Source organism: Talpa occidentalis, unplaced genomic scaffold (genome assembly GCF_014898055.3).
Source record: "Talpa occidentalis isolate TD23 unplaced genomic scaffold, MPIMG_talOcc4v2.1 talOcc4.16, whole genome shotgun sequence".
NCBI classification, from domain to species: Eukaryota; Metazoa; Chordata; class Mammalia; order Eulipotyphla; family Talpidae; genus Talpa; species Talpa occidentalis.
The window spans coordinates 70,173,484-70,193,214 of record NW_023601653.1 but is presented as its reverse complement, the minus strand read 5'-3'; the positions used below and the strand labels follow the sequence as shown (position 1 = coordinate 70,193,214).

At 49.9% G+C, this 19,731-nt stretch overlaps 1 protein-coding gene across 4 annotated transcripts in view; it reads right to left on the bottom strand.

Annotated features, from left to right (window-relative positions):
* VWF (von Willebrand factor) overlaps window positions 1–19,731 on the bottom strand; it is a 116,505-nt gene that overhangs the window by 78,939 nt on the left and 17,835 nt on the right. The window contains exons 7-10 of one of the 4 annotated variants that reach the window (XM_037514506.2): window positions 10,509–10,725; window positions 8,658–8,780; window positions 7,770–7,881; window positions 6,486–6,532 (exon numbers count right to left, since the gene is read on the bottom strand). In XM_037514506.2, coding sequence (XP_037370403.1) covers window positions 6,486–6,532; window positions 7,770–7,881; window positions 8,658–8,780; window positions 10,509–10,725 — 499 coding nt within the window. The other 3 variants (XM_054696496.1, XM_054696497.1, XM_037514507.2) reach the window with 3 other exon arrangements.

Below are 19,731 nucleotides of genomic sequence, written 5' to 3'. Positions count from 1 at the left end.
GGCAGGTGGCCCTGACTCTGGCACCTTTGTAACAGGGTGGTCCCCAGGAAAGGGGGAGGTTCCCTGCCCCACCCAAGGAAGGGTGGAGCTGAGCAGGAAGAGGAGAAGCGGCAGAAGAGACTGAGGAAGGAAGGAAGCAGGATGGAGCCAGAAGGAGACCTGGAGGAGGCACATGGAGCCTAGAGACACGTGAAGAAACTGAGCTTGTCTTTTGGTCGTGGACTGGGTGACACAGATGTGGGTGAGACCCGTGGGGAGGTGACAATGGCAGCTTTTATCTTGATGTTGATTTTGCTCTTTTCCTTCCGGGCTTGTCTGGTTGTTTGTGACCCTTTTCTGTGGGTCCCCACTGGAAGATGTTTTAGACTTGTGGTAGACTTTGGGGCCTTGTTCTGGGCCGATCCCATATGGATGGACTTTTACCCACGAGGGGACGGGTAACTTTGGGTGCTTCATTTAGAAACTAGACTCTTTGCCTTACCTGTATTGTTTCCTAGTTTAATTAAAGTTCCTTCCCATTAAAGTCTCCTATGTTTTGTGTTGATGCGGCGGATGGCAGAACCCATGTAGAATAGGCAGGTTTGCGGGGTTTGGGCTGCCCCTCTCCCTGTCCTATAACACCTTGACCAGATGAAGGCCAGCCTCACCTCTGTCTGCCCAGTGCGGTGCACCCAGACCACTGCTGGTCAGAGTCAGTCACCAAAGGGCAGCCCCCAGCAAGCCAGCCCACAGAGAAGGTGGACAGTGCACCTTCGGGAATGAATGAAAAGCAGATGCTTCTTAAAACAGCATAAAAGGCGAACCAGTCAGAAGGGAAGCCACTGCGACATGAGAAAGAGCTTTCCTCGTGGAAGAGAAAACAAAAACAAAAATTCTCCCATCTGATGGAAACACATCACCTCTTTGAAACACCCCCTTTTGTTTGCACTAAGTGAGCCTTCCAGAGGGGAGGTGGGTTGCTCCGCTCACCTCTTTTGTGTCTGTCCTTGTCTCTCAGCCTTCAGGAAGGCCAGCCTGTAGGCCTTTGGCAAAGTAACTCAGACTTCCTCCAAGTAATTTGTCACCAAAGCCTGCCCCTGGCCCACAATAAGATAATAATCTCAACCCAATGTGCCAGAGGGGTTTATAAGTGCTCCATGGGCACCACGTCACTCTGTGAGGTGGGCCTCCCTACCCCCACTTAACAGATAAGGAGACCAAAGCTCAGAGACATTAAACTTGCCTGAGACCCCACAGTACAGGCAACCTCAGAGATAGTCCAGACCATTCCAGACCACGGCAAGAAAGCCAATGTCACAATAAAGTAAGTCACCCAAATTTTCGTCTTTCCAGGGCATGTAAAACCTATGTTTATGCTATCGTGTATTAAGTGCCTAGTAGCATTATGTCTAATAAAACAATGTACATATCTTTAATTTAAAAATTCTTTACTGCTAAAATATGAGCTGTTAGATAAATGGCACCACGGACTTGGTCAGCGCAGGGTGGCCACAATACGAGTGGAGTGGTGCCTGGTTAATGGACATTGGTACATGGGCATTTCTGTATGGCTCCAGAGCCCCCAATACTGCCTCTTGCAGTCTGCGTTCCTTAGAGCTAAGCCTCAGCCATCCTGATCCTGGGCACAAATGCCCACAGGCATAAGTACACCTGGGCCTGGACACAGAGACTGAGCAGAGGAAACCCTGGCTCTGAAGGGTGATGGCCTGCAGGAGGTCTCAGATGGCTCCAAAAACACAGGCCCAGGCAGGGCACAGGAACTTGGGGGACTCAAATCCCCTGGGTGGGCTCAGCACCCTGGCAGTGCAGACTCTCTAGCCTTGGTTTACTCACAGCTGTCTCCGTTAGCAAGGGAAGAAGTTTGCTCCTTTCCGGAAGGCTTCAGAACAGACAGCGTGGATCCCAAGTTTGAATTACAGAATTGTGTTCTAATGCACCAGAAGTTATCCCCAACCAAAAGAGTAACAAGTTATGCCAAGGCCCTCACCTGCCCCTCCCACACCCCAAGCCCCAGGGGAAGACTCCTCTCAGCCCCCAGCCCCAGCCACACCACCCACACCCTATCCTCCCTATTCCAGGCTCCTGTGGGTCTGCGCCAGTCTCAGCCCACCCCTGCCCCAGTTTGGCAAAGAGCGGAGCTTTGTGAACATGAAATGAAGATGAAAGCAGCTCACATTTACTGAGTGTTTGCTGGTGTCGAGTAACAACAGCCAGGGGGTGAAGCTGCTGTAATTACCCCTATTTTACAGATTAGAAAACTGAGGCTGTGAAATAATTACGCAGCTTGCCAAAAGTCACCCAGCTAACAAGGGGGAGAACTGGATTTTCAACCAGGCTGCCCGAGGGCAGTGTTCCCAGCCCAGGTCTTCCACAAATAAAAGACCCTGCACTCGAAGCTTCCCAGCTCCGGAAGAGTACCACACTCCTCCATCAGGAACTTGAGATTCTATGACCCAAGCTTTATTTGTTTGAGGAACAGCCCCTATTAATGTTCTTAGCACATTAACCCCAGCCAAACACTTTCAGTTCAGTGGGAACAAAATCAGCAGAACTCTCTGGACATGGTGTTTTGCAGCGGTTCAGGGTTACAGAAAGGAAATTGCGCAGTCTTTGGGAGAGCACACTTTTGCTGGGGTTGCCCTAATTCCTAACAGTAAGCAGTAGTGTACAGGAAGTAGCACCTATCTAAGAGAGCCCCAAGTGTCCCCCATATAGGCCGTTGCTCTCCTGAACAATTATCCTCCCTCCCACTACGCATTCACAGCACTTAGAGCTGAGGCAGGCTCTAAGGTACCCCCTGGCCTCTACCTCCTGGATTCCCACTGCCAGCTGAATCATGTCAAGGTAAAAACACATGCCAGGCACAGAACAACCAGGAGGCAACAATCAACTAACTCCAGAACTAGGGAAAAAATTGGTCAGAGGCTTTGTTGTGTGCAGATCAAGAGCTTAGTGGTTTCACTGGCAAAATATCAAAGCATTCAGTATACTGCAGAGTTGGAACTGGTTATCTTCCCACCGAGGCAAGAAATCTTCTTGCATCCTTAGCAAAGCTTATACATTTTGAATTGAAGACCAAGGATTGTATGGTCTGCCCCAGACCAAGTCTCCCATCATGTACACAGTGGGTGTTCAAATAATTGTTGGACAGATGAATGGGTAGGTGGGTGAGTGTATGGAAGGAAGGAAGGAAGCCTGGTTGCATAGATGGTGGATGGATGGAACATTCTTCCTGTAGACAGCTGTTATCAAGAATCCCTGATCTGGTTGTCAGTCTCACAAAACACAATGAACTGAATTCCTAGTCACACATAATTGCTTATAATCTAGATATTAAAAAGTGTTCTCACAGGTCAATTGCAGTAAGTCCTTCTGTCTTTCAAAGGGCTCACTGGGTCTTTCACAGCATGTGATTATGTTAAATAAGAGCACAGATCTCACTTGCAAAAGCAATCTTTTGTCCTTCCTGCTTCCTTTCACAACCACACAAAAGATAAACTGCCCATCCTTGGGCTAGACTAATTCATCTAGCCCCAGTGTTCACTTTCCATCTAGTTCTAGAATTTTTCCAGTATAAAGGGTACTGGGTAAGTCCTAAGTGACCCTAGGTGACCCTTATTTGATCCCAAATAAGAATCCAGGTACCCATATTCAAACCCCTGCCAGCCCAGCAAGACTGCCAGCCTACCAAGGCCAATGTGGCCTTTTGGGGCCCAGAGAAAAGGAGCCTGTTACCTGACTGTTGGCCTAGCAGTCTTTTATTGCACTTTACAAACACGGAGGCCTCCAAGAGAATGAGCTGAGAATGAGCTCATCAAAACTAGATGGGGGCCCACTCCCAAGTTCATGAAGTACAGCAGAGACCCTCCTATGAAGGATAGACCAGGGCCTGGGGAGAGTAAAGGGAAGGGCAAAAGCAGAAGTGAGGCAGTGGTGGAATGAGTCCTTTTGTCTCTTAACAGCTGTGTGACTCTGAGTAAGTTACTCAACCTCTCTGAGCCTGCTCCCTCTTTTGCAGAATAAGAATAAATTGTATAAATCTGAAGAAGAAGAAATCAAAAAAACCATCCCTTTTATTATCAAAACAAAAAAAATCAAATACTTGGGAATAAATCTAACAAAAGAGGTAAAGGACCTATACAAAGAAAACTATAAAACACTGTTAAAAGAAATAGAAGAAAACACAAAGAAATGGAAAGACATCCCCTGCTCATGGATGGAAGGATAAACATTATCAAAAATGGCCATCCTATCAAAAGCAATATACAGATTCAATGCTATTCCAATAAAAATTTCAATGTCATTCTTCAAAGAAATAGAACAATTATTGATGAAATTCATATGGAATCACCAAAAACCCCGAATAGCCAAAGCTCTCCTGAAAAAAAAAAAGAAGGGAATAGAGGCATCACACTCCCAGACTTCAAACTATACTACAAAGCCATAATCATCAAAACTGCATGGTATTGGAACAAGAACAGACACACAGACCAATGGAATCAAATAGAAAATCCAGAAATAAACCCACAGATTTATGGTCAACTAATCTTTGACAAAGGAGCAAAGACTATGCATTGGAGCAAAGAAAGTTTGTTCAATAAATGGTGCTGGGAAAACTGGGTCGCTACATGCAAAAGAATGAAGCTTGACCACTACCTCACACCATACACAAAAATCAACTCAAAATGGATTAAAGAACTAGACATAAGACCTGAAACCATAAAATACATAGAAGGAAATATAGGTGAAACACTACGTGATATGCACATCAAAGACATCTTTACAGACACATCACCCAAAGCAGTGATAGTGAAGGCAAAGATCAACAGCTGGGATCAAATTAAAGAGCTTCTGCACAGCAAAAGAGACAATAACAAAAACAAAGAGAAACCCCACCGACTGGGAGAACATTTTTGCACACAACACTAATGATAAAGGACTGATCACAAAAATCTTCAAAGAGCTGATGAGACTCAACAACAACAAAGAAAATAATCCAGTAGAGGAAATGCAAATGGCCAACAGGCATATGAAAAAATGTTCAACATCACTTGTAATCAGGGAAATGCCAATCAAAACTACCATGAGATACCATCTCACACCAGTGAGAATGGCACATATTAAAAAAAACTAGCAACAACAAATGTTGACGAGGATGTGGAGAAAAAGGAACTCTCCTGCACTGTTGGTGGGAGTGCAAACTGGTCCAACCACTACGGAGAGCTGTGTGGAGATTCCTCAACCTACTAAACATAGAGCTTCCATATGATCCAGCAATTCCACTCCTAGGTATTTACCCAAAGGACACAGAAACATCAGTTCCAAAGAGCACCTGCACCCCTATGTTTATAGCAGCACTATTTACAATAGCTAAGCTTTGGAAACAACCCAAATGGCCAAAAATAGATGACTGGATCAAGAAGATGTGGTACATATACACCATGGAATATTACTCAGCATTCAAAAAAGATAAACACATGCAATTTGCAGCAACATGGATGGCGCTGGAAGGGATCGTGCTCAGCGAAATAAGCCAGAAAGAAAAAGAAAAATGCCGGATGGTCTCACTCATAGCAGGAATCTAGAAAACCTAAATAAGGGACCAAGAAAAACTATAAGAAAGTGAAAATCAAAATCAACAAACAACTATGAACCAGATACACTCTATGGGGGGTGAGGGGCAGGGAGGGGAGGGATAGGGTCAAAATAAGGGGGTTGCAATTGTATGGGGAATATAAAAATAAAATTTATTTAAAAAAAAAGAAAAAGAATAAATTGTACCTGCTTCACAGGTTGCAGTGATGAAGTAATATGTGTAAAGTATTTAGCACAGTGCCCTCCACAGAGCAGATATCCCATGAGAGGCCTCAAAGGGGAAAACCACAAAGAGAAAAGCTAGGATCACGAAGGGGTGAGGCAAAGGGGAGTTTCAAACAGGTAAAGTTTGCAGTAAATAAAGCTGGGGCCAAACAGAGGAGAAGGTGATGGGCAGAGACCATAAGGCTAATTTTCCAAAGCAGATTTTCTAGGACAGGAACAAGGTGGGGGGAATCATTTGTGGCCTGATTTTCCCAGCTCTTGGACCACACCAAGATCTTTACAGCAGATATTCCAGAAAGTTCTCTCTTAAAGCTTAATGAATCATCAAGCCCTTCTTCCTCCTAATTTTCCAAAGAATTTTCATGCTTTTTGTTTAGTCAAATATGACCTTACATTCTTACAGCTCATTCAACCTTAATCCTTTGAGCAAACAGGTCATGAGAAAAGGACAAAAAAAATCCTTTGCCCAGGTGTGCTCTCCCATTTCAGCTACTTCAGGGTACCCTCTGCTGGCCCACGAGGGGGCCAGCACAGCTGGCATGAAAACACACTTGTGGTCAGGAGGTCCCTAGAAACCCCCTTCCTGCCTTGATGTGTGTGTTCAGTAGGGGAGGATGAATCTCTGCACTCCGAGAAAAGAAGGGGATGAGCCACAGTTCACCTACCTGGACATTCTTCATTGCTGCAGATCCACAGGCTATTTCGGCAAATGCTGTTGGGGAGAAGCACAGGGCATGAGTAATTGTGCAAACACAAGGGCACCTGAGCAGATTTAGAGCTCATGGCAAATGTCACAGAAACCAAAGATCACTGTGGGAGGCGGAGGGGTCTTGGTGAGGTTGTACAGAACTGGGCTCTGACCACAAAGGAAACTTGGGGCTCTTGGGGGAGAAACCCTGACAAGGGATATAGAAGAACAAAGAAAACCTGGGAGATCCAATGTCCTTGAAAATCTACCCAGGTGCTGAGCAGTCACACACACACACACACACACACACACACACACACACAAACACACACGCAGTTAGTGGAGGAGAACAAGGGAGAATTGTTGAAAGCACGAATACCCAGACCATGCTGGGCAACTCAAGGAGAATCCTTGAAGACCACCAAGCAGGGAAAGACAGTCAGGGTAGAGGCCTGACGAAGAAAGGGGGAGCTATTTTCCCAACAGGCAGAGGTAGGTGCAGTTGGCCAGAGGAAACAGCCAGCTTCTTGCAGAAATGCCTTGAGCTCAGCAGAGACAGGAGCCAGGATTGGGCATCTGCCACCTGTAAAAAGCATGGAGGGAAGGCAGGTCTGCGTGAATAACCCCTGGGAAGGCTGTTCCCTCCCACCCAGCAGTTAAATAGATGTCAAGGAGAGAAAAACAGTGTGTCACTGGGTGACCATAGCCCCTCTTCTGGGAGATTCACTTATTAAAACCCAGTTTGGGTTTTGGAGGCCAGGGGGCCTCCCTGGTGGCACAGATGGTTGAGTGCAGTGCTGTGAAGCTGTTCGCAGCCTCTGCAGCACAGGTTCAATCCCAGCTGGTCAGGGAGATACCCACATGATGCGGCAGACCTCTCCTCAGCAGAACTCCACACAGCAGTGTATTTCAGTCAGTCTGCCTCTCTGTTCCCCACTCTGTCTCTGGTGAATCCTCTCACCCTCCCGCACCTCTAGCCTGTACCCTGGTTCTTGTATGCATAAATAAATCTTTAAAGAAAAAAAAAAACCCAGTTTGAAGGAAATTGGACACATCATAAGCATGTAGGGTCCCTCCCTCCCTGACACCCCTCTCCCCAGGAGTATCTGTAATAGAATCCTTGGTCCCCATCATTGAATTCCACCCCTTTCTCCAAACCATTCCCCCCTTCAATCTCACCTTCTCTCTCTCCCTGCAGGCCAGGTGCTGCCCCAGCAGCCCCTCCCCCAGCCCCTGGGGAGCTCCCAGGAACCCCACTTACCAGGTATTGCAGTCTTGTGAGAGGGAGGCTCCTGGGGGGTACCGCCTTCCAGAGTGTACGCAGGGACACTCGGATCTCTCCATGCAGCGGCCATCATCCAGGAGCTGGCCCTCTGGGTTTAAGGACATCAAGGCACACACTCAGCCTGTCATCCTCACGACATCCCCCAATTCCTAGATCCCCATAAGTGCAGCCTAGCTCTTCTCCTGGGAAGCCCAGAGAATTTGAACATGTCTCAAGTTCATGTGGGAGGGAGGGGACCGGCCGTCTCCACTGCAGCCATGACCAAGGTCTTTCACTAGGGGATTCCTGTTTACCTTTCCCATAAGGCAGCAGGAGAAAGGGGAGATTATAAATCCTCATTCTGCAAAGGGGTGGATGGAGATGATGGTCAAGATCTCCCAGGAGGGAAGTCAGGGGTCAAAAGATGCAGGACTCACTCTCAGTCACTAACAAGGTTTTTCACCAAAGTTCACAAAGTCTTCCCCAAGAAAGACTCTCTAGTGCAAAGCTTCTTTTCAGCTCAACTGACCTAGCCAACCCAGGAAACATTTAAAAACATCTTTCTCCCAGGCCAGCTCCCTGACTTCACTGAAAAAGCAACGCTGCAGTTCAGATGGGGCCACGTGCCCCCCCAAACAAAGTCACTGTGGGCATCAGTCCCTCTTCAGCTTCCCCAGACACACGTGCTGTCGTGGATACAGTACAACAGGAAAACGTAAACTAAAATGAAATGCCCAATCCCTCTGTAAAAAGACTTTTAAAAGTTAAAATAAGAGGCCTCTGATTTCATCAGCAAGGAGCAAACACAAGTGGCCTTCATGTTCTCCCTGAGCCAAGGGCGCTGGCAAGGTCTCAGGTTTGTAAATAAAGCGGGAAATTTATTACCAGGGCAGCTGCAGCCATCCACGCACTGCTCCTGACACACTTCATTGATATGCAGGCTCTGGCAGGTTCTGGAGCACGGGGACACACACTCCTTGTAGTCCATGCCAGCAGGGCATGCCGGTCCTGGAAGAGAAAATGGAGTCTTCCAGAGCCTCCTGTACTTGGAGCCTCCACGCCCCCATTGTCAGTGCCCTCCGTTGACTGTCTTTTCAGGGGCCCCTCCAACATGCACCCCTGCTAACCCCTTCTCTGAAAGACAACTTCCATTTTGCAAGGCCTGACTAAGCTCGGCAGTCACCCGGGACCACCCACTCCCCTTTGGTCACCTGCTCTCCCTGAACAACTGGACATTCTTTTGCTCCTCTGTGCTCTGTTCCTTTCTCTTAAAACCCTTTCAGGGTGGGGGCCTCCCTGGTGGCAGAGGGGTTAAGTTTCAGCACTTTCATCTCCATGGTATGAGCTCAATCCCCGGCCAGGGAGCTACCAACATGGCGCAGCAGACCTCTCCTGTCTCGCCCGCTGCTCCCCTCAGCAGTGTATTTCAGTAGATCAGCCTGTGCTGTTCCCCACTCTATCTCTGGTGAATCCTCTCACTCTCCACTCCTCTGGCCTGTACCCCAGTTCTTCCATACAAAAATAAAAGTTTCATCAGGAAAAATGGTTTGGAGATGTCAAAAAAATTTAAAAAAAAAAAAAAAAAAAACCTTTCAGGGTGATACCAAACTCCAGGCCAAAACTGAGTGGCCTCTTAGGACTTCGATGTCCCCAGGACTCTCTGTCCTCCTCCAGGGCTCCGTTTCCTCTCAAAGTCAGCCGCCCTCTCACACCCCACCCAGCATGGCCACACCATTCACGCCCACTTGCCATGCGAGGAACACATGTTCTGTATTTATTTCCTTATCCCCTAAGCATCCGTCTTCCCTGTCTGGACAGATCCTCCCACCTCTCTTGAGCAAGGACAGGCCTCCCTGTTCATCTCTCGGCCTGAAAGGCTGACTACACCAGACAGTGGCCCCAACCTCTTCTCCTCCAAAATACATCCATTATCTCCCTCACCCCACCCTCAAAGACCAAGGAAAGAACCCCTTACAGGGGAGAAACCAGCTGCTATTAGCCACCTCCCCCACACCCCCACAGTCAAGATAAAAGCGCTAATTTATAGGCAGAAAAACACAAACTGAAACGCATGGGTCTTCTCAGAATCTGGCTGCCCCTCTGCCTCCCCGTCCCTGGGATCTGGCCACGATCGTAGACTGGCCACAAACGTGGACAGGCCTCCCTCCGCACAGCTTCCGTTGGGTGGGGAGGGGGGAGAGAAGAGGCTGCTGCAAGGTGGCTGGACAAGCTCCTTCTTAATCGTGATAGTGGGGGGGGGGCATGATAACGCGTGACTAGGGGCCCAGGGGGATCCAAAGAGCCACAAGTGAGGTGCAAGGAATGGTGAGCACTGTGCCTAGAGGAGAGGAGGCGACTTGAAAAGAGGGAGACATTATTAACAGCCTGCCAGACTCCCCAGGATCAGCCCTGGGCAGTACAGTCACTGACCGAAATGGCCTCAACTGCTGAGCTTGCAGTTGGAGGGAGAGGACATTTTCAAGTCCAAGGGATGGACTACCTGAGGGAGTAATGGGGGACAGAGATGGGAGTGGCTGTGGGGCGGACCTTGGGGAAGCCTTTCAAGGCTCACCACAGCCCTGAAGGGGGCAGACCCTTTATGGCCAGCACCCGGTGGAGGCGCAAGAGGGCAGGAGCTCATGGGAACCAGACTCGGGAGTGCTGAGGCTCTGCAGGCCCTGCCTGGTTGACCTGCAGTAAAGCCCAGAAGCAACCCGAATGACACCCAGGACTCACGGCAGGCGGTGAGGTCGGTCCAGCCATGCAGCACGGCCCCCTGGCCCGCACAGGCCCGGGCGTACTCCAGGAAGGCGGAACAGGGGCAACTGGGCTCCTGGGCACAGGTGCACAGCATCTTCTCGCACAGGGCCACAAAGGGCTCGGGGTCCAGCAGGGGGTGGCAGCGCGCAAACATCGAGGCACTCTTCAGGAGCTGGCACTGCTCCCAGCGGTCCTGTGGAAAAAGGGCACCCATTGAGGGAGGCGCCAGGTGGCAGGTTCCGCTGTGCAGGCCTGAGTCTCTTGGGTCTGACACTAGGGACCCCAAAGCCCACCCAGAGAACTGAGGGGTCGTGCCTGGCACTCAGGAGATGCCAACCAACATGTGTCAAGGTAAACAGTCCATGGATCCATACAGTGGACCAAGACTGAGGTTACATCTGAGACTGAGCCTAGAAATGGGCTCAGGGTGCAGGCAGTATCCTCCGAAAGGAAAGAGCAGAGAGAAGGAACAGCAAGAAGAGCGTTGAACTTGGAGTCAGGCCTCATGGCTTCAGAGCCCTGAAATACTGATCAGCCTCTGTTTTGCTGACTCAGCCCCTCCTCCCTGCTCCTGGCCTTGGTCTTCTCTAGTATAAATGAGGAGGGACAAGAAATGTATGAAGTAAAGAGTCCTGAGATTTTCATCCAGCATGTTGAGGACAGAATACAGTAAAATGCCATTTCAAACACTCCCCAGGTGATTCCTGGGCACCACAAGAGACCACTTGCCATCAACCAAAATATGCCAGTTTCTATCAAGTGCCCAGACTCTGCAGGCAAGGGCTCCTCTGTGGTTTTACCCCTTTGTTGATGCCTTCAGCCTAATAACAGGTGGGTTGGGAGGAGGCACCGGGCCCACCTGCCTGCACGCCAGTGTAAACACGCCTGTATGTTGTTTATGAACATCTCCTTGATCTGTGTTGGCGTGATGTGCTAAGTGCACATTTTTTTCACAGCTTAACATCCCCAAAGCCGGGTGCATGTGACAATCACACTGTAATGGGCAGTCTTTTCTTCCTGGGCATGCTTTGGGTATGTCGGCATTCATCCCGGGCCCAGCAGTGTCACTGCACGTGACCCCACTGGGCACATTGTTTCTTCCCTGCATGGACATGCTCTCCTCCTGGAAGCCCACAGCGAGCAAACGCACTTCAGTTAAAAGGAAAAAGTACAAGATTATCTAAAGGGAAGGGCTGAGCCCTGAAGGGAAATTAAACTATTGTTCACAAAGGGAGTGAAAAAGAGGAAAGAAATCAGCAGATCTGAGGAGAGAGAAATCGAATCTGCTCAAACTGGATCCAGACTGGCCAGAACAAGCCTGAGTAAACCAGGAGCCAGGAGCCTGGCCTGTGGGTCTTGTTTCTGGTATATTGGGAGCCCAGGGGAAACAGTGGTCTGATCCCCGTTCAGCTCATCATCCTCACACCACCTGGGCAGCACCACGGAGGTTTGTGGTCTTAGGGAAATGTGGTACTGCCCAAAGAGGCACTGAACTGGGGCCCAAGACCCATCCGGTTTGTGCCACCTGCACCAGAGCCTGGGAGCAGCAGAATGTCACAGCTGCTCCCTGATCCCAGCAGGCCCTGCGGTGGCGGCCCAGGGCCCAGCCGGTCAGGGCAGCTCATCACAGCTGGTCCCTCCGCTGCTGCTGCACAGCTGCTGAGCTGCAAGGCTGCTTTTGGAGGGGTGTGGGTAGACAGTAGTTCTGCATTTTGGGAAGAAACTGCTGACGGCAGCCCATCTACCCCCCAAATGCCACCCCTCTGACTTACTAAGAAGTCGAGGAAAAGCATAGGTTAAGACCAGCTCTGCTGCTTGTTGGTGGTTGGGACCAAGGCCAGTCCCCTCGCCTCACTGGAGAAAGGTGTCCTTGGGTAAAATGGGACTAAAACAACAGGCGCCTCCTGGCTAGTGTACAGACACCACAGAGCCCGGCACGGAGCCCTGCCGTCCTCAGGCCCAGCACCACTGAGGTCTCAGGCATGACCTGAATTCTCCCAGGTACCCTGAGCTTTCACAGCAGGGAATTGGAGGTTGGTGAAGACAGAGCAAGGGACAGTGGCAGAGCTTGCCCTGGGCTTATTCTGACCTCACAGCCCCATCAGAGTGCTACATCTTCCACTGTGTAGCCTTGGTCTGTTTACTTACTCCTCCTCCTCCATAAAATGGGGGCATAATAGTGATTCCTATGTGATAAGATTGTAGTGAAGATTGAATGTAATAGTGCTTGTAATATATACGTTATTAAATAAATGCGGGCCCCATAGCATCACCAACATCATCATCAATACCCCGACCTCCAGAGAGGTCCCTTCCACTGTCCCTCTTGCCTTTAGGCTTATCCTGCTGAGGGACATCCCTCCCCCTCTCTCCTGCACCCCGCCCCCCATGTCCCTGGGCTGTACTGGGATAAATGGCTCGGTGGCAACATTATCAATTCATTCATCTGGGGACTCCTGTGGTGACGCTTTTGTTCATCTTTTATCTGGGAGACTCACATGCCACCAGGACACTGTGGGTTTCTTTCTGGTTGGACCCAGAGGAGGCTTCCTCTTCTTCATAATAGGTGGAGGCGCCCGGCTACTTCTTCCCATTCTGCCTCACGGCCTGCCCATCACAAATGCCACTCAGGAAATGGAGTTACTGGACTCCCCAAGGGTTAGTGACATCCCCAAGAGGCCCCAGATTCTTGGATTCCCGGCCACCCCTTTCCCCATCCACAATTTTGAACCAGAAAAAAAAAAGCAACTCCTTGGATTTTTCTAGTGATTCTGCCATCACCTGGCTGTAAGGAAGTACCTTGGAGCAGCCCCTGCACCACAGGACCGCTCTGGCAGGCCCAGGGCCCTGAACACAGGCCTCGCACCAGTGGGCCATGGTATCGGCCAGAGGAAAGAAGACCTCCAGTTGAACCAACTCTATCCCCATTCACAGGAAAAGTGGGAGCAGTGCTCTGGCACATTTCCCGAGAGCTCCCTGGAGACTTCCAATGGCGTATAGAAAGCCTTCCTAGGAAGGGTGTTTTCTGACACTTTGCCTGCAGGGTAGGAGTGGAGTTCTGCAGAAACAGCCACTCCCTTGGCTGCTGCCATAGTCACCTGAAATCAGACCTGGACTTCTTTCTCAGCAAATAGAAAAGACCATACTCCATCTTGCCCTACCACACTCCATCTTGCCCTACAGTCTTCCTTTGCTCAGCCCTGGCCTGCACTAGGCCTCCTAGAGTGACTAGATCTGAAGCCAGGCAGGGTGTGTAGCCCAGCCCCTGCAGCCACTCCACCCTCGCACCTCCCAGTACCCTTACAACACAGTTGTAGGTGTAGCTGCTACTCCCAGGCTGCCCCCCCGCAACCCCCCCCCCCCCCCAGGTAGCCCTGTGACACCAGCCCCAGTCCCAAGAGAGGATGTCTCCACAAAAATAAGGCCAGGACAGTGCCAACATCATGTCCTTAGACCCACAGAGCATGTGGGAGGTGACTGAACCTTCACTTGATGGCCCCTGGTGGGGTGGCCTCGAGGTCTCCTGCAATGTGTCCAAAAGGCAAATCTCATAACAAACCATCCCAGGAAAAAGCAATGTTCTAGATCACCAGGGAGACAGGGAGCCCAGGCAGGATCAGACCCCAGCCTGCCTCTCCAGCTCCACCCCTCAGGGTGCTCCCCATCTCCCACGTTACTAACGGTTTCTTGAGCCACATCCCAGCATTTCATTCCGTTTGATGCACACCTGCCACATCTGGGCACTGTGCCAGGCACAAGGGCCACAGTAGAAAGCAAACAGCCCCATAAAACCTCACGGGGAAGCCTGTGCCCCTTCCTGGCACCTCTGCCCTCCCGCATCTCCCCTTCTTTGGCCAGAGAACAGCCTGTTTCGGGAAGGCTTCTCTGCCTCTGCCCTGCTGGTTACGGGCATCCAAACCCTCTGGGTGCAAAAGTTTACTCGTGTCCTGAAGTTATCCCTCCCTGTAGCTGGCTTCCCAATCCCCCCATCCACCCACCCCCTCAGGCTTGTCAAAAATACAGGAGCTGTAATCCCAGGGAATGCATGCCAGGTAATAAGGAAGTGCTGGATCAAACCCAACAATAATGGACACAGGGTGAGTCAGTCCTACTCTCCCTTCTGCCTACCTGACCAGGTGTTCCCAGGGGGAATGTTTACATAACAGTCTGAAGACTCAGTTCCGAGTTAAGGGTGTCTTCCCCGTGTTGTGGCCAGTTGCACCTGGAAGACACCGGCAGCTAGGGTGCCAGGGACGGCATCCAAAGAGGTGGCAAGTCTGAGCCAGGCACTGGGTGCCACTCAGGACTTAGGTTTCGGGGCAGAAGGGCCTGCCAGACAAGGCCAACAGCATGAGTCCAGGCAGGAGGGGAAACCCTGAGACCCTAGGCAAGTGCTGCCTCCGACTCCAGGAGAGCGACATGCCCTGGGCTGTGGCTCTAACAGAAGGGTGTCCTCAGCGTCCCTTAGCAGGGAGTTATGGCCCTGTCATGTCCCAAGCCTGCGCAAACTGCTTGGATACATTCTCTTCCTGCCTGTGCTCCTGCCCCCAGGCCCTTCCATCTGCTGCCCACAGGAAGAGCCCAGATCACGTTAGGATCCACTGACCAGGCTCGTGTCCACCATCCATGATTCCATGCCCCTGTGGACACTCATGTCCTAGGGTCAACTGCCTGTGCATTGGGGTTCACAGACCTTCAGGGGTCAGCACCTGGAATCCCGAGCAGCCACCCTGGTTCCTCAGCATCCACTCCCCCCAACTCCCCTCTCCTGCACCCACCGACCCCCCCACCCTGTCATGTTGCCATATTGAAACCCCAGGCTGAAAGGCCCTCTGCTGATTGTCTGCCCACCCACCAGCTTTAAGGAAAGGCCCCTCCAGAGCTGACTGAATTCTCTTCACCCAGCAAAGTGAAGTTATTCCACCTCTTCACTCACCCCCTCAAAATGACCCTTCGGAGGCTTGAAGACACCTTCAGAGATCACAAACCTCCTCCTAGAAAGGTGAATCAACAGAGCCTTTCAGATTTGGAAACTGAGGCAAGCAGAGAGTAAAGACTGTACTGGGTCAGTGGTTCTCAAAGTGTGGTCCGGGCACCCTACAGACTCCCAAGATCCTTGCAGAGAGCCAGGACATCCAAGTTGCTTTCCATAACAATGTGAAGATGTTATTTTCCCCTTTGCACTCATTCCTTCCCAAGAGCACAGTGGAATCTTCCAGAGGTTACATGAGGTCTGATATCACAACAACCTGGCTGCAGAAGCAGAGAATCCAGCTGATTTCTTTTAAGCCAGACAAGGAGATGTGCAAAAAGCTGTGAAACAATGCTTTCTCCTCCCAAAACTCACTGTTTGGAATTTATAGTAATTTTTATTTAAAAGATGCTACTCATGTTAAATAGGTTTGTTACTTTCTAAATTATTTCATAGGTTCTAGATTTTTCAGTTTTAATATCTAATATGGTAATTAGCAATCACTAGAACCCAAAACAACAAAATCAAATTTTTTAAAATGGAAACGGGCCTTGAGGCTAAAGCGTTTGCAAACTTCTGTAACTGGTGGAGGGTGACCAAGCAGGACTTAGGCCCGACTCCATCCCAGGGGCCACTCACCTGTCACCAACCCACAATTGACATGGCTTTCTCCACCCTTGATGCACCTCCTCCCTTCTGCTCCCCAACTTGTTGCCTAACAATCGGATTAGAAGACAGTATAGCACAGTGGATGGGGCTCAGGTTCCAGCAACATGACTGAGTTAATGTCCCAGCCTCATCACTTCCAAAGTGTGGCTTTAGGGAAATTGTCTTATCTCTTGCACCTGTTTCCTGGCTGTAAAAGAGAGAATATAGGAGAGATTTACCGCTGCCCGTTAACTATTCTTTCCTTCTTTCTTACTCATAGACCCTCTGGTTTCAAATTTCCCCTGGGGTTAAATAACCCAATAACCTCTGGGGTTAAAGATTCCATTTCTCAGCCTCCCTTGCAGCTGGAGTAGCCTCAGAACTTAGCTTAATCCCAATAGGATCTAAGCAAAAGTGTCATTGCAATGTCCAGGAAGCATCCTCCAAAGAACAGGAGGCTTCTTCCTTAGTCCCTTTTCTTATTACTACTGGAATGTGGTTGTGATGTCTGGCACCTGAGGTGCCATCTTGGGCCATGGAGTAGTAGTCCCACACTGAGAACAATAGGGAAAGGAAACAGAAGGATCTGGATCCTAACATCATGGGGTCATGTGCAAGCCCTGGACATCCCACCAGACAGTGGGATGAGAAATGAACAGTGAGGGAGAAATGAACTTCCATGCTGTATAAGCTGTGGCTACCTCAGTTGTCCCGTCACTCATGGATAAACCCACTCCTAGCTCATATACTTAGCAATACCCGGTTGCTGCAAAATGAGATTACACAGAGAATACAACCAAGTGCTTATGTAACCATCATCATTGGCCGGCTGCTCATACTAGCCAAACAGCTCGAAAATGGCTTCTCCTCAGTTCTCTGCTAAACCATTCTGGCAGAGACTCAGAACGACGGTCAGCTAATTCGCACACTTCCAGCATCTCCCTGGCTCCTACCCAGCATCAGCTACATCTGTCTTCCTCCATCTCTCGTCCGTGGTGCCAGGAGCTGGCGAGGAAGCTTCAGCCCCAGCTCCATCAATCCATGACCTCACCCTGCCTGGGTGGGTTTGCAGACCCAATTGTGGTCCCTCTTAACCACATTTCAGTTCATTAAAGAAGACCAGGCCTCTTCCCTGGAGATTCCAAGCCTGTTCAATGGAGGGGGAGAAAAAAGAGACACATCTCCCCATTGGCAGACAGGAGCGGGGGGGGGGGGGGGGGTGAAAAAGCAATAGCCAGAGATCTGAAGCTTAGCTATTGTGTTTGTTCCCAAACAGCTGACAAAGGAGAAGGGAGGAGGACATTCTTAGGACCGAGCAAACAAAGGAAGAAGAGGCTAATATATGAAGTGCGAGATTGTTCAGCCAGACCCTGATCTTTCCAGCTCTGGGGTGGGTGCCCCTGGAGGAGGTGAGGAGGCGCTTGGCGCCTAAGCAGGTCCAAAGCCGTGGGTTCAAGAATTCACCCCAGTGGCAAGGCATAGCTTCTCATCTCATTGGTCAGCCTGCAAGAATGGATGGGGGAGGGTGGCCAAATCTAATTCTAACTCCTGGCTGGCCCGGGATTCCCACCCACACTCCAGGATCTGGGTTTTGAAGACCCCATTAAACAGATGGATTCTCACCAAACTGGATGGTTTTTGCAGTTAGACATTCCTCTCTCTGAGACCACTGAGGTGCAGTACTCATATGAAGTAGCACCACTGGATATGTCACAGAAGTCCCCAGAATCAGAGATGACCATGGAGTCCTCCAGAGGACCCTCCTCACCCTTTGCTTTGTTCCCGGAGACATTCAGCAATTTCCAGGGTTCAGGACAGGGTTCAGCTGGTTGGGAAGACAAGGGCCAAATGCCAACCACAGTACCTGAGCTCTGAGGGTAGAATCATTCCTTCCATTTTGCTCCCAATATGGAAAGGTTAGCCCACTCCGTGCTAAGCCCAAACTCCCCAGAGCTGCCATGTCACTTACATTCTTTGGCAAATCACCATGTACTGACCCGAGAGAACATTAGTTCAATTTCAATGCATGTCTGCTTCCTTGAGTGAGACTGCAAATCCACCTTGCAGTGTATCACCCAAGCTGTACAAAACATCTCAACAAATACGTACTCAGGGCACTGTCAGATTCAAGTTTGTTCTTGTCCTCACCAAGGGGAAGGAAAAGGAAAAGAAAAAAGAAATACTTTGTTAAAGGAGTTTGAGATTATTATGTTACAGAGATTATTATATTGTTATGATCAGGGCCTGAACATCTGAGTATAAGACCTATCTGATCCTGCTTGAGGGTTTGCCAAGTAAGTTCTTACAAGGTTAAGTTCTGCTTCATTCAGAGGACACCTTTGGAGCCCTGTGGCAGCCTCTGATCTCAGCCGTAAAGCAAGACTCTCAAGGGCACAGCGGCCAAGGGTATGGACTTGCTGCCTCTTTTGCCCTGTCTGGCATTCACCCTGCTGGATGCGTACTTTTGTTCTAAAGCTTGTTTACCTTAGAGAGGGGAGACAGATGCAGGACAGGAAAGGAGCCGCAAGGAAGCCAGAGACCTCATCCAGGAGTTTCGGACTTCAACAAAGCACCAGAGTGAAATCCTCACTTCTTAGCCTACATCTGACTCCAGAAAGAGAAGCATGGGAGGAGTTCTCACCATGGAGAGGGGACAGATGTGCGAGTGCACTTGTGGTCAAACTCCAGCTCTGGGCTAAGTGTCCTGGGAAATGTGGGAAGGTGCCCTGTCAGCAAAACCCAGGTCAGGCCCCAGGCTCCTGTCTGTCGACCAGCCCCCTGGGATCATGGGTTTTAAGGGTCTTTTCTTGAGATTTACTGACCTTCCTCGAGCCAGACTTCCCAACAGGCCATAGCATATACCAACCAGTCTCTCTATGAATCACAACCAGCCTACCAAGCAAGTGAACATAGCAAAATTCTTCCCAATCTCCAAGAAAATAAGTTCCAGGTCAAATTTCCCAATGAAATGAACAAGAGGGGCTGGGAGAGGAAGCCCCACCAACCAGAGGGGGGCCAGCCAATGGGTCCCCAGCTCTGCCAGTGATCTTCACTCCTCAGCAACTCCCTCCACGCCTCAGTGAGCTTCTCCAGGCCTGCGAGTTCCCTTCCAGCATAATCATGAGCAGAATCAGAGAAAGACCTGGGGACATACCTTGAAAATAAAAAGCTTGGACACTATTTCATGAGGACATGAAAAGTGACTTGCATTGTCCCCAACAAAAAGGGTATTTAATGTGCCTCTGTGAGATTGGGGAGGCATGTTATGGCTATTAAAGTAAACATGAGTATTTGCAAATATTTCCCTCTGAGGGACAGATGACTTCCAGGTAGGGAGCGGGAAGGAATCAGAGGTGAGCTATGTGCTGTGTGAGAGGAAAGGGAGAGGGAGAGAAGGTGAAGACACGAACAGCAAATGAACACAAGGAATGAGGATTGTGTTCACCAGACACAGACCACAGCCAGTGGAAACTGGCAACCTGGGACTGTGGGATGTACAGGGATGCAATTGGATGGGAACTCTTGAACAACATCTGGAGAAACCACACTGAAAGCTCTTGCTTTCCTAGGGCGCCAAGA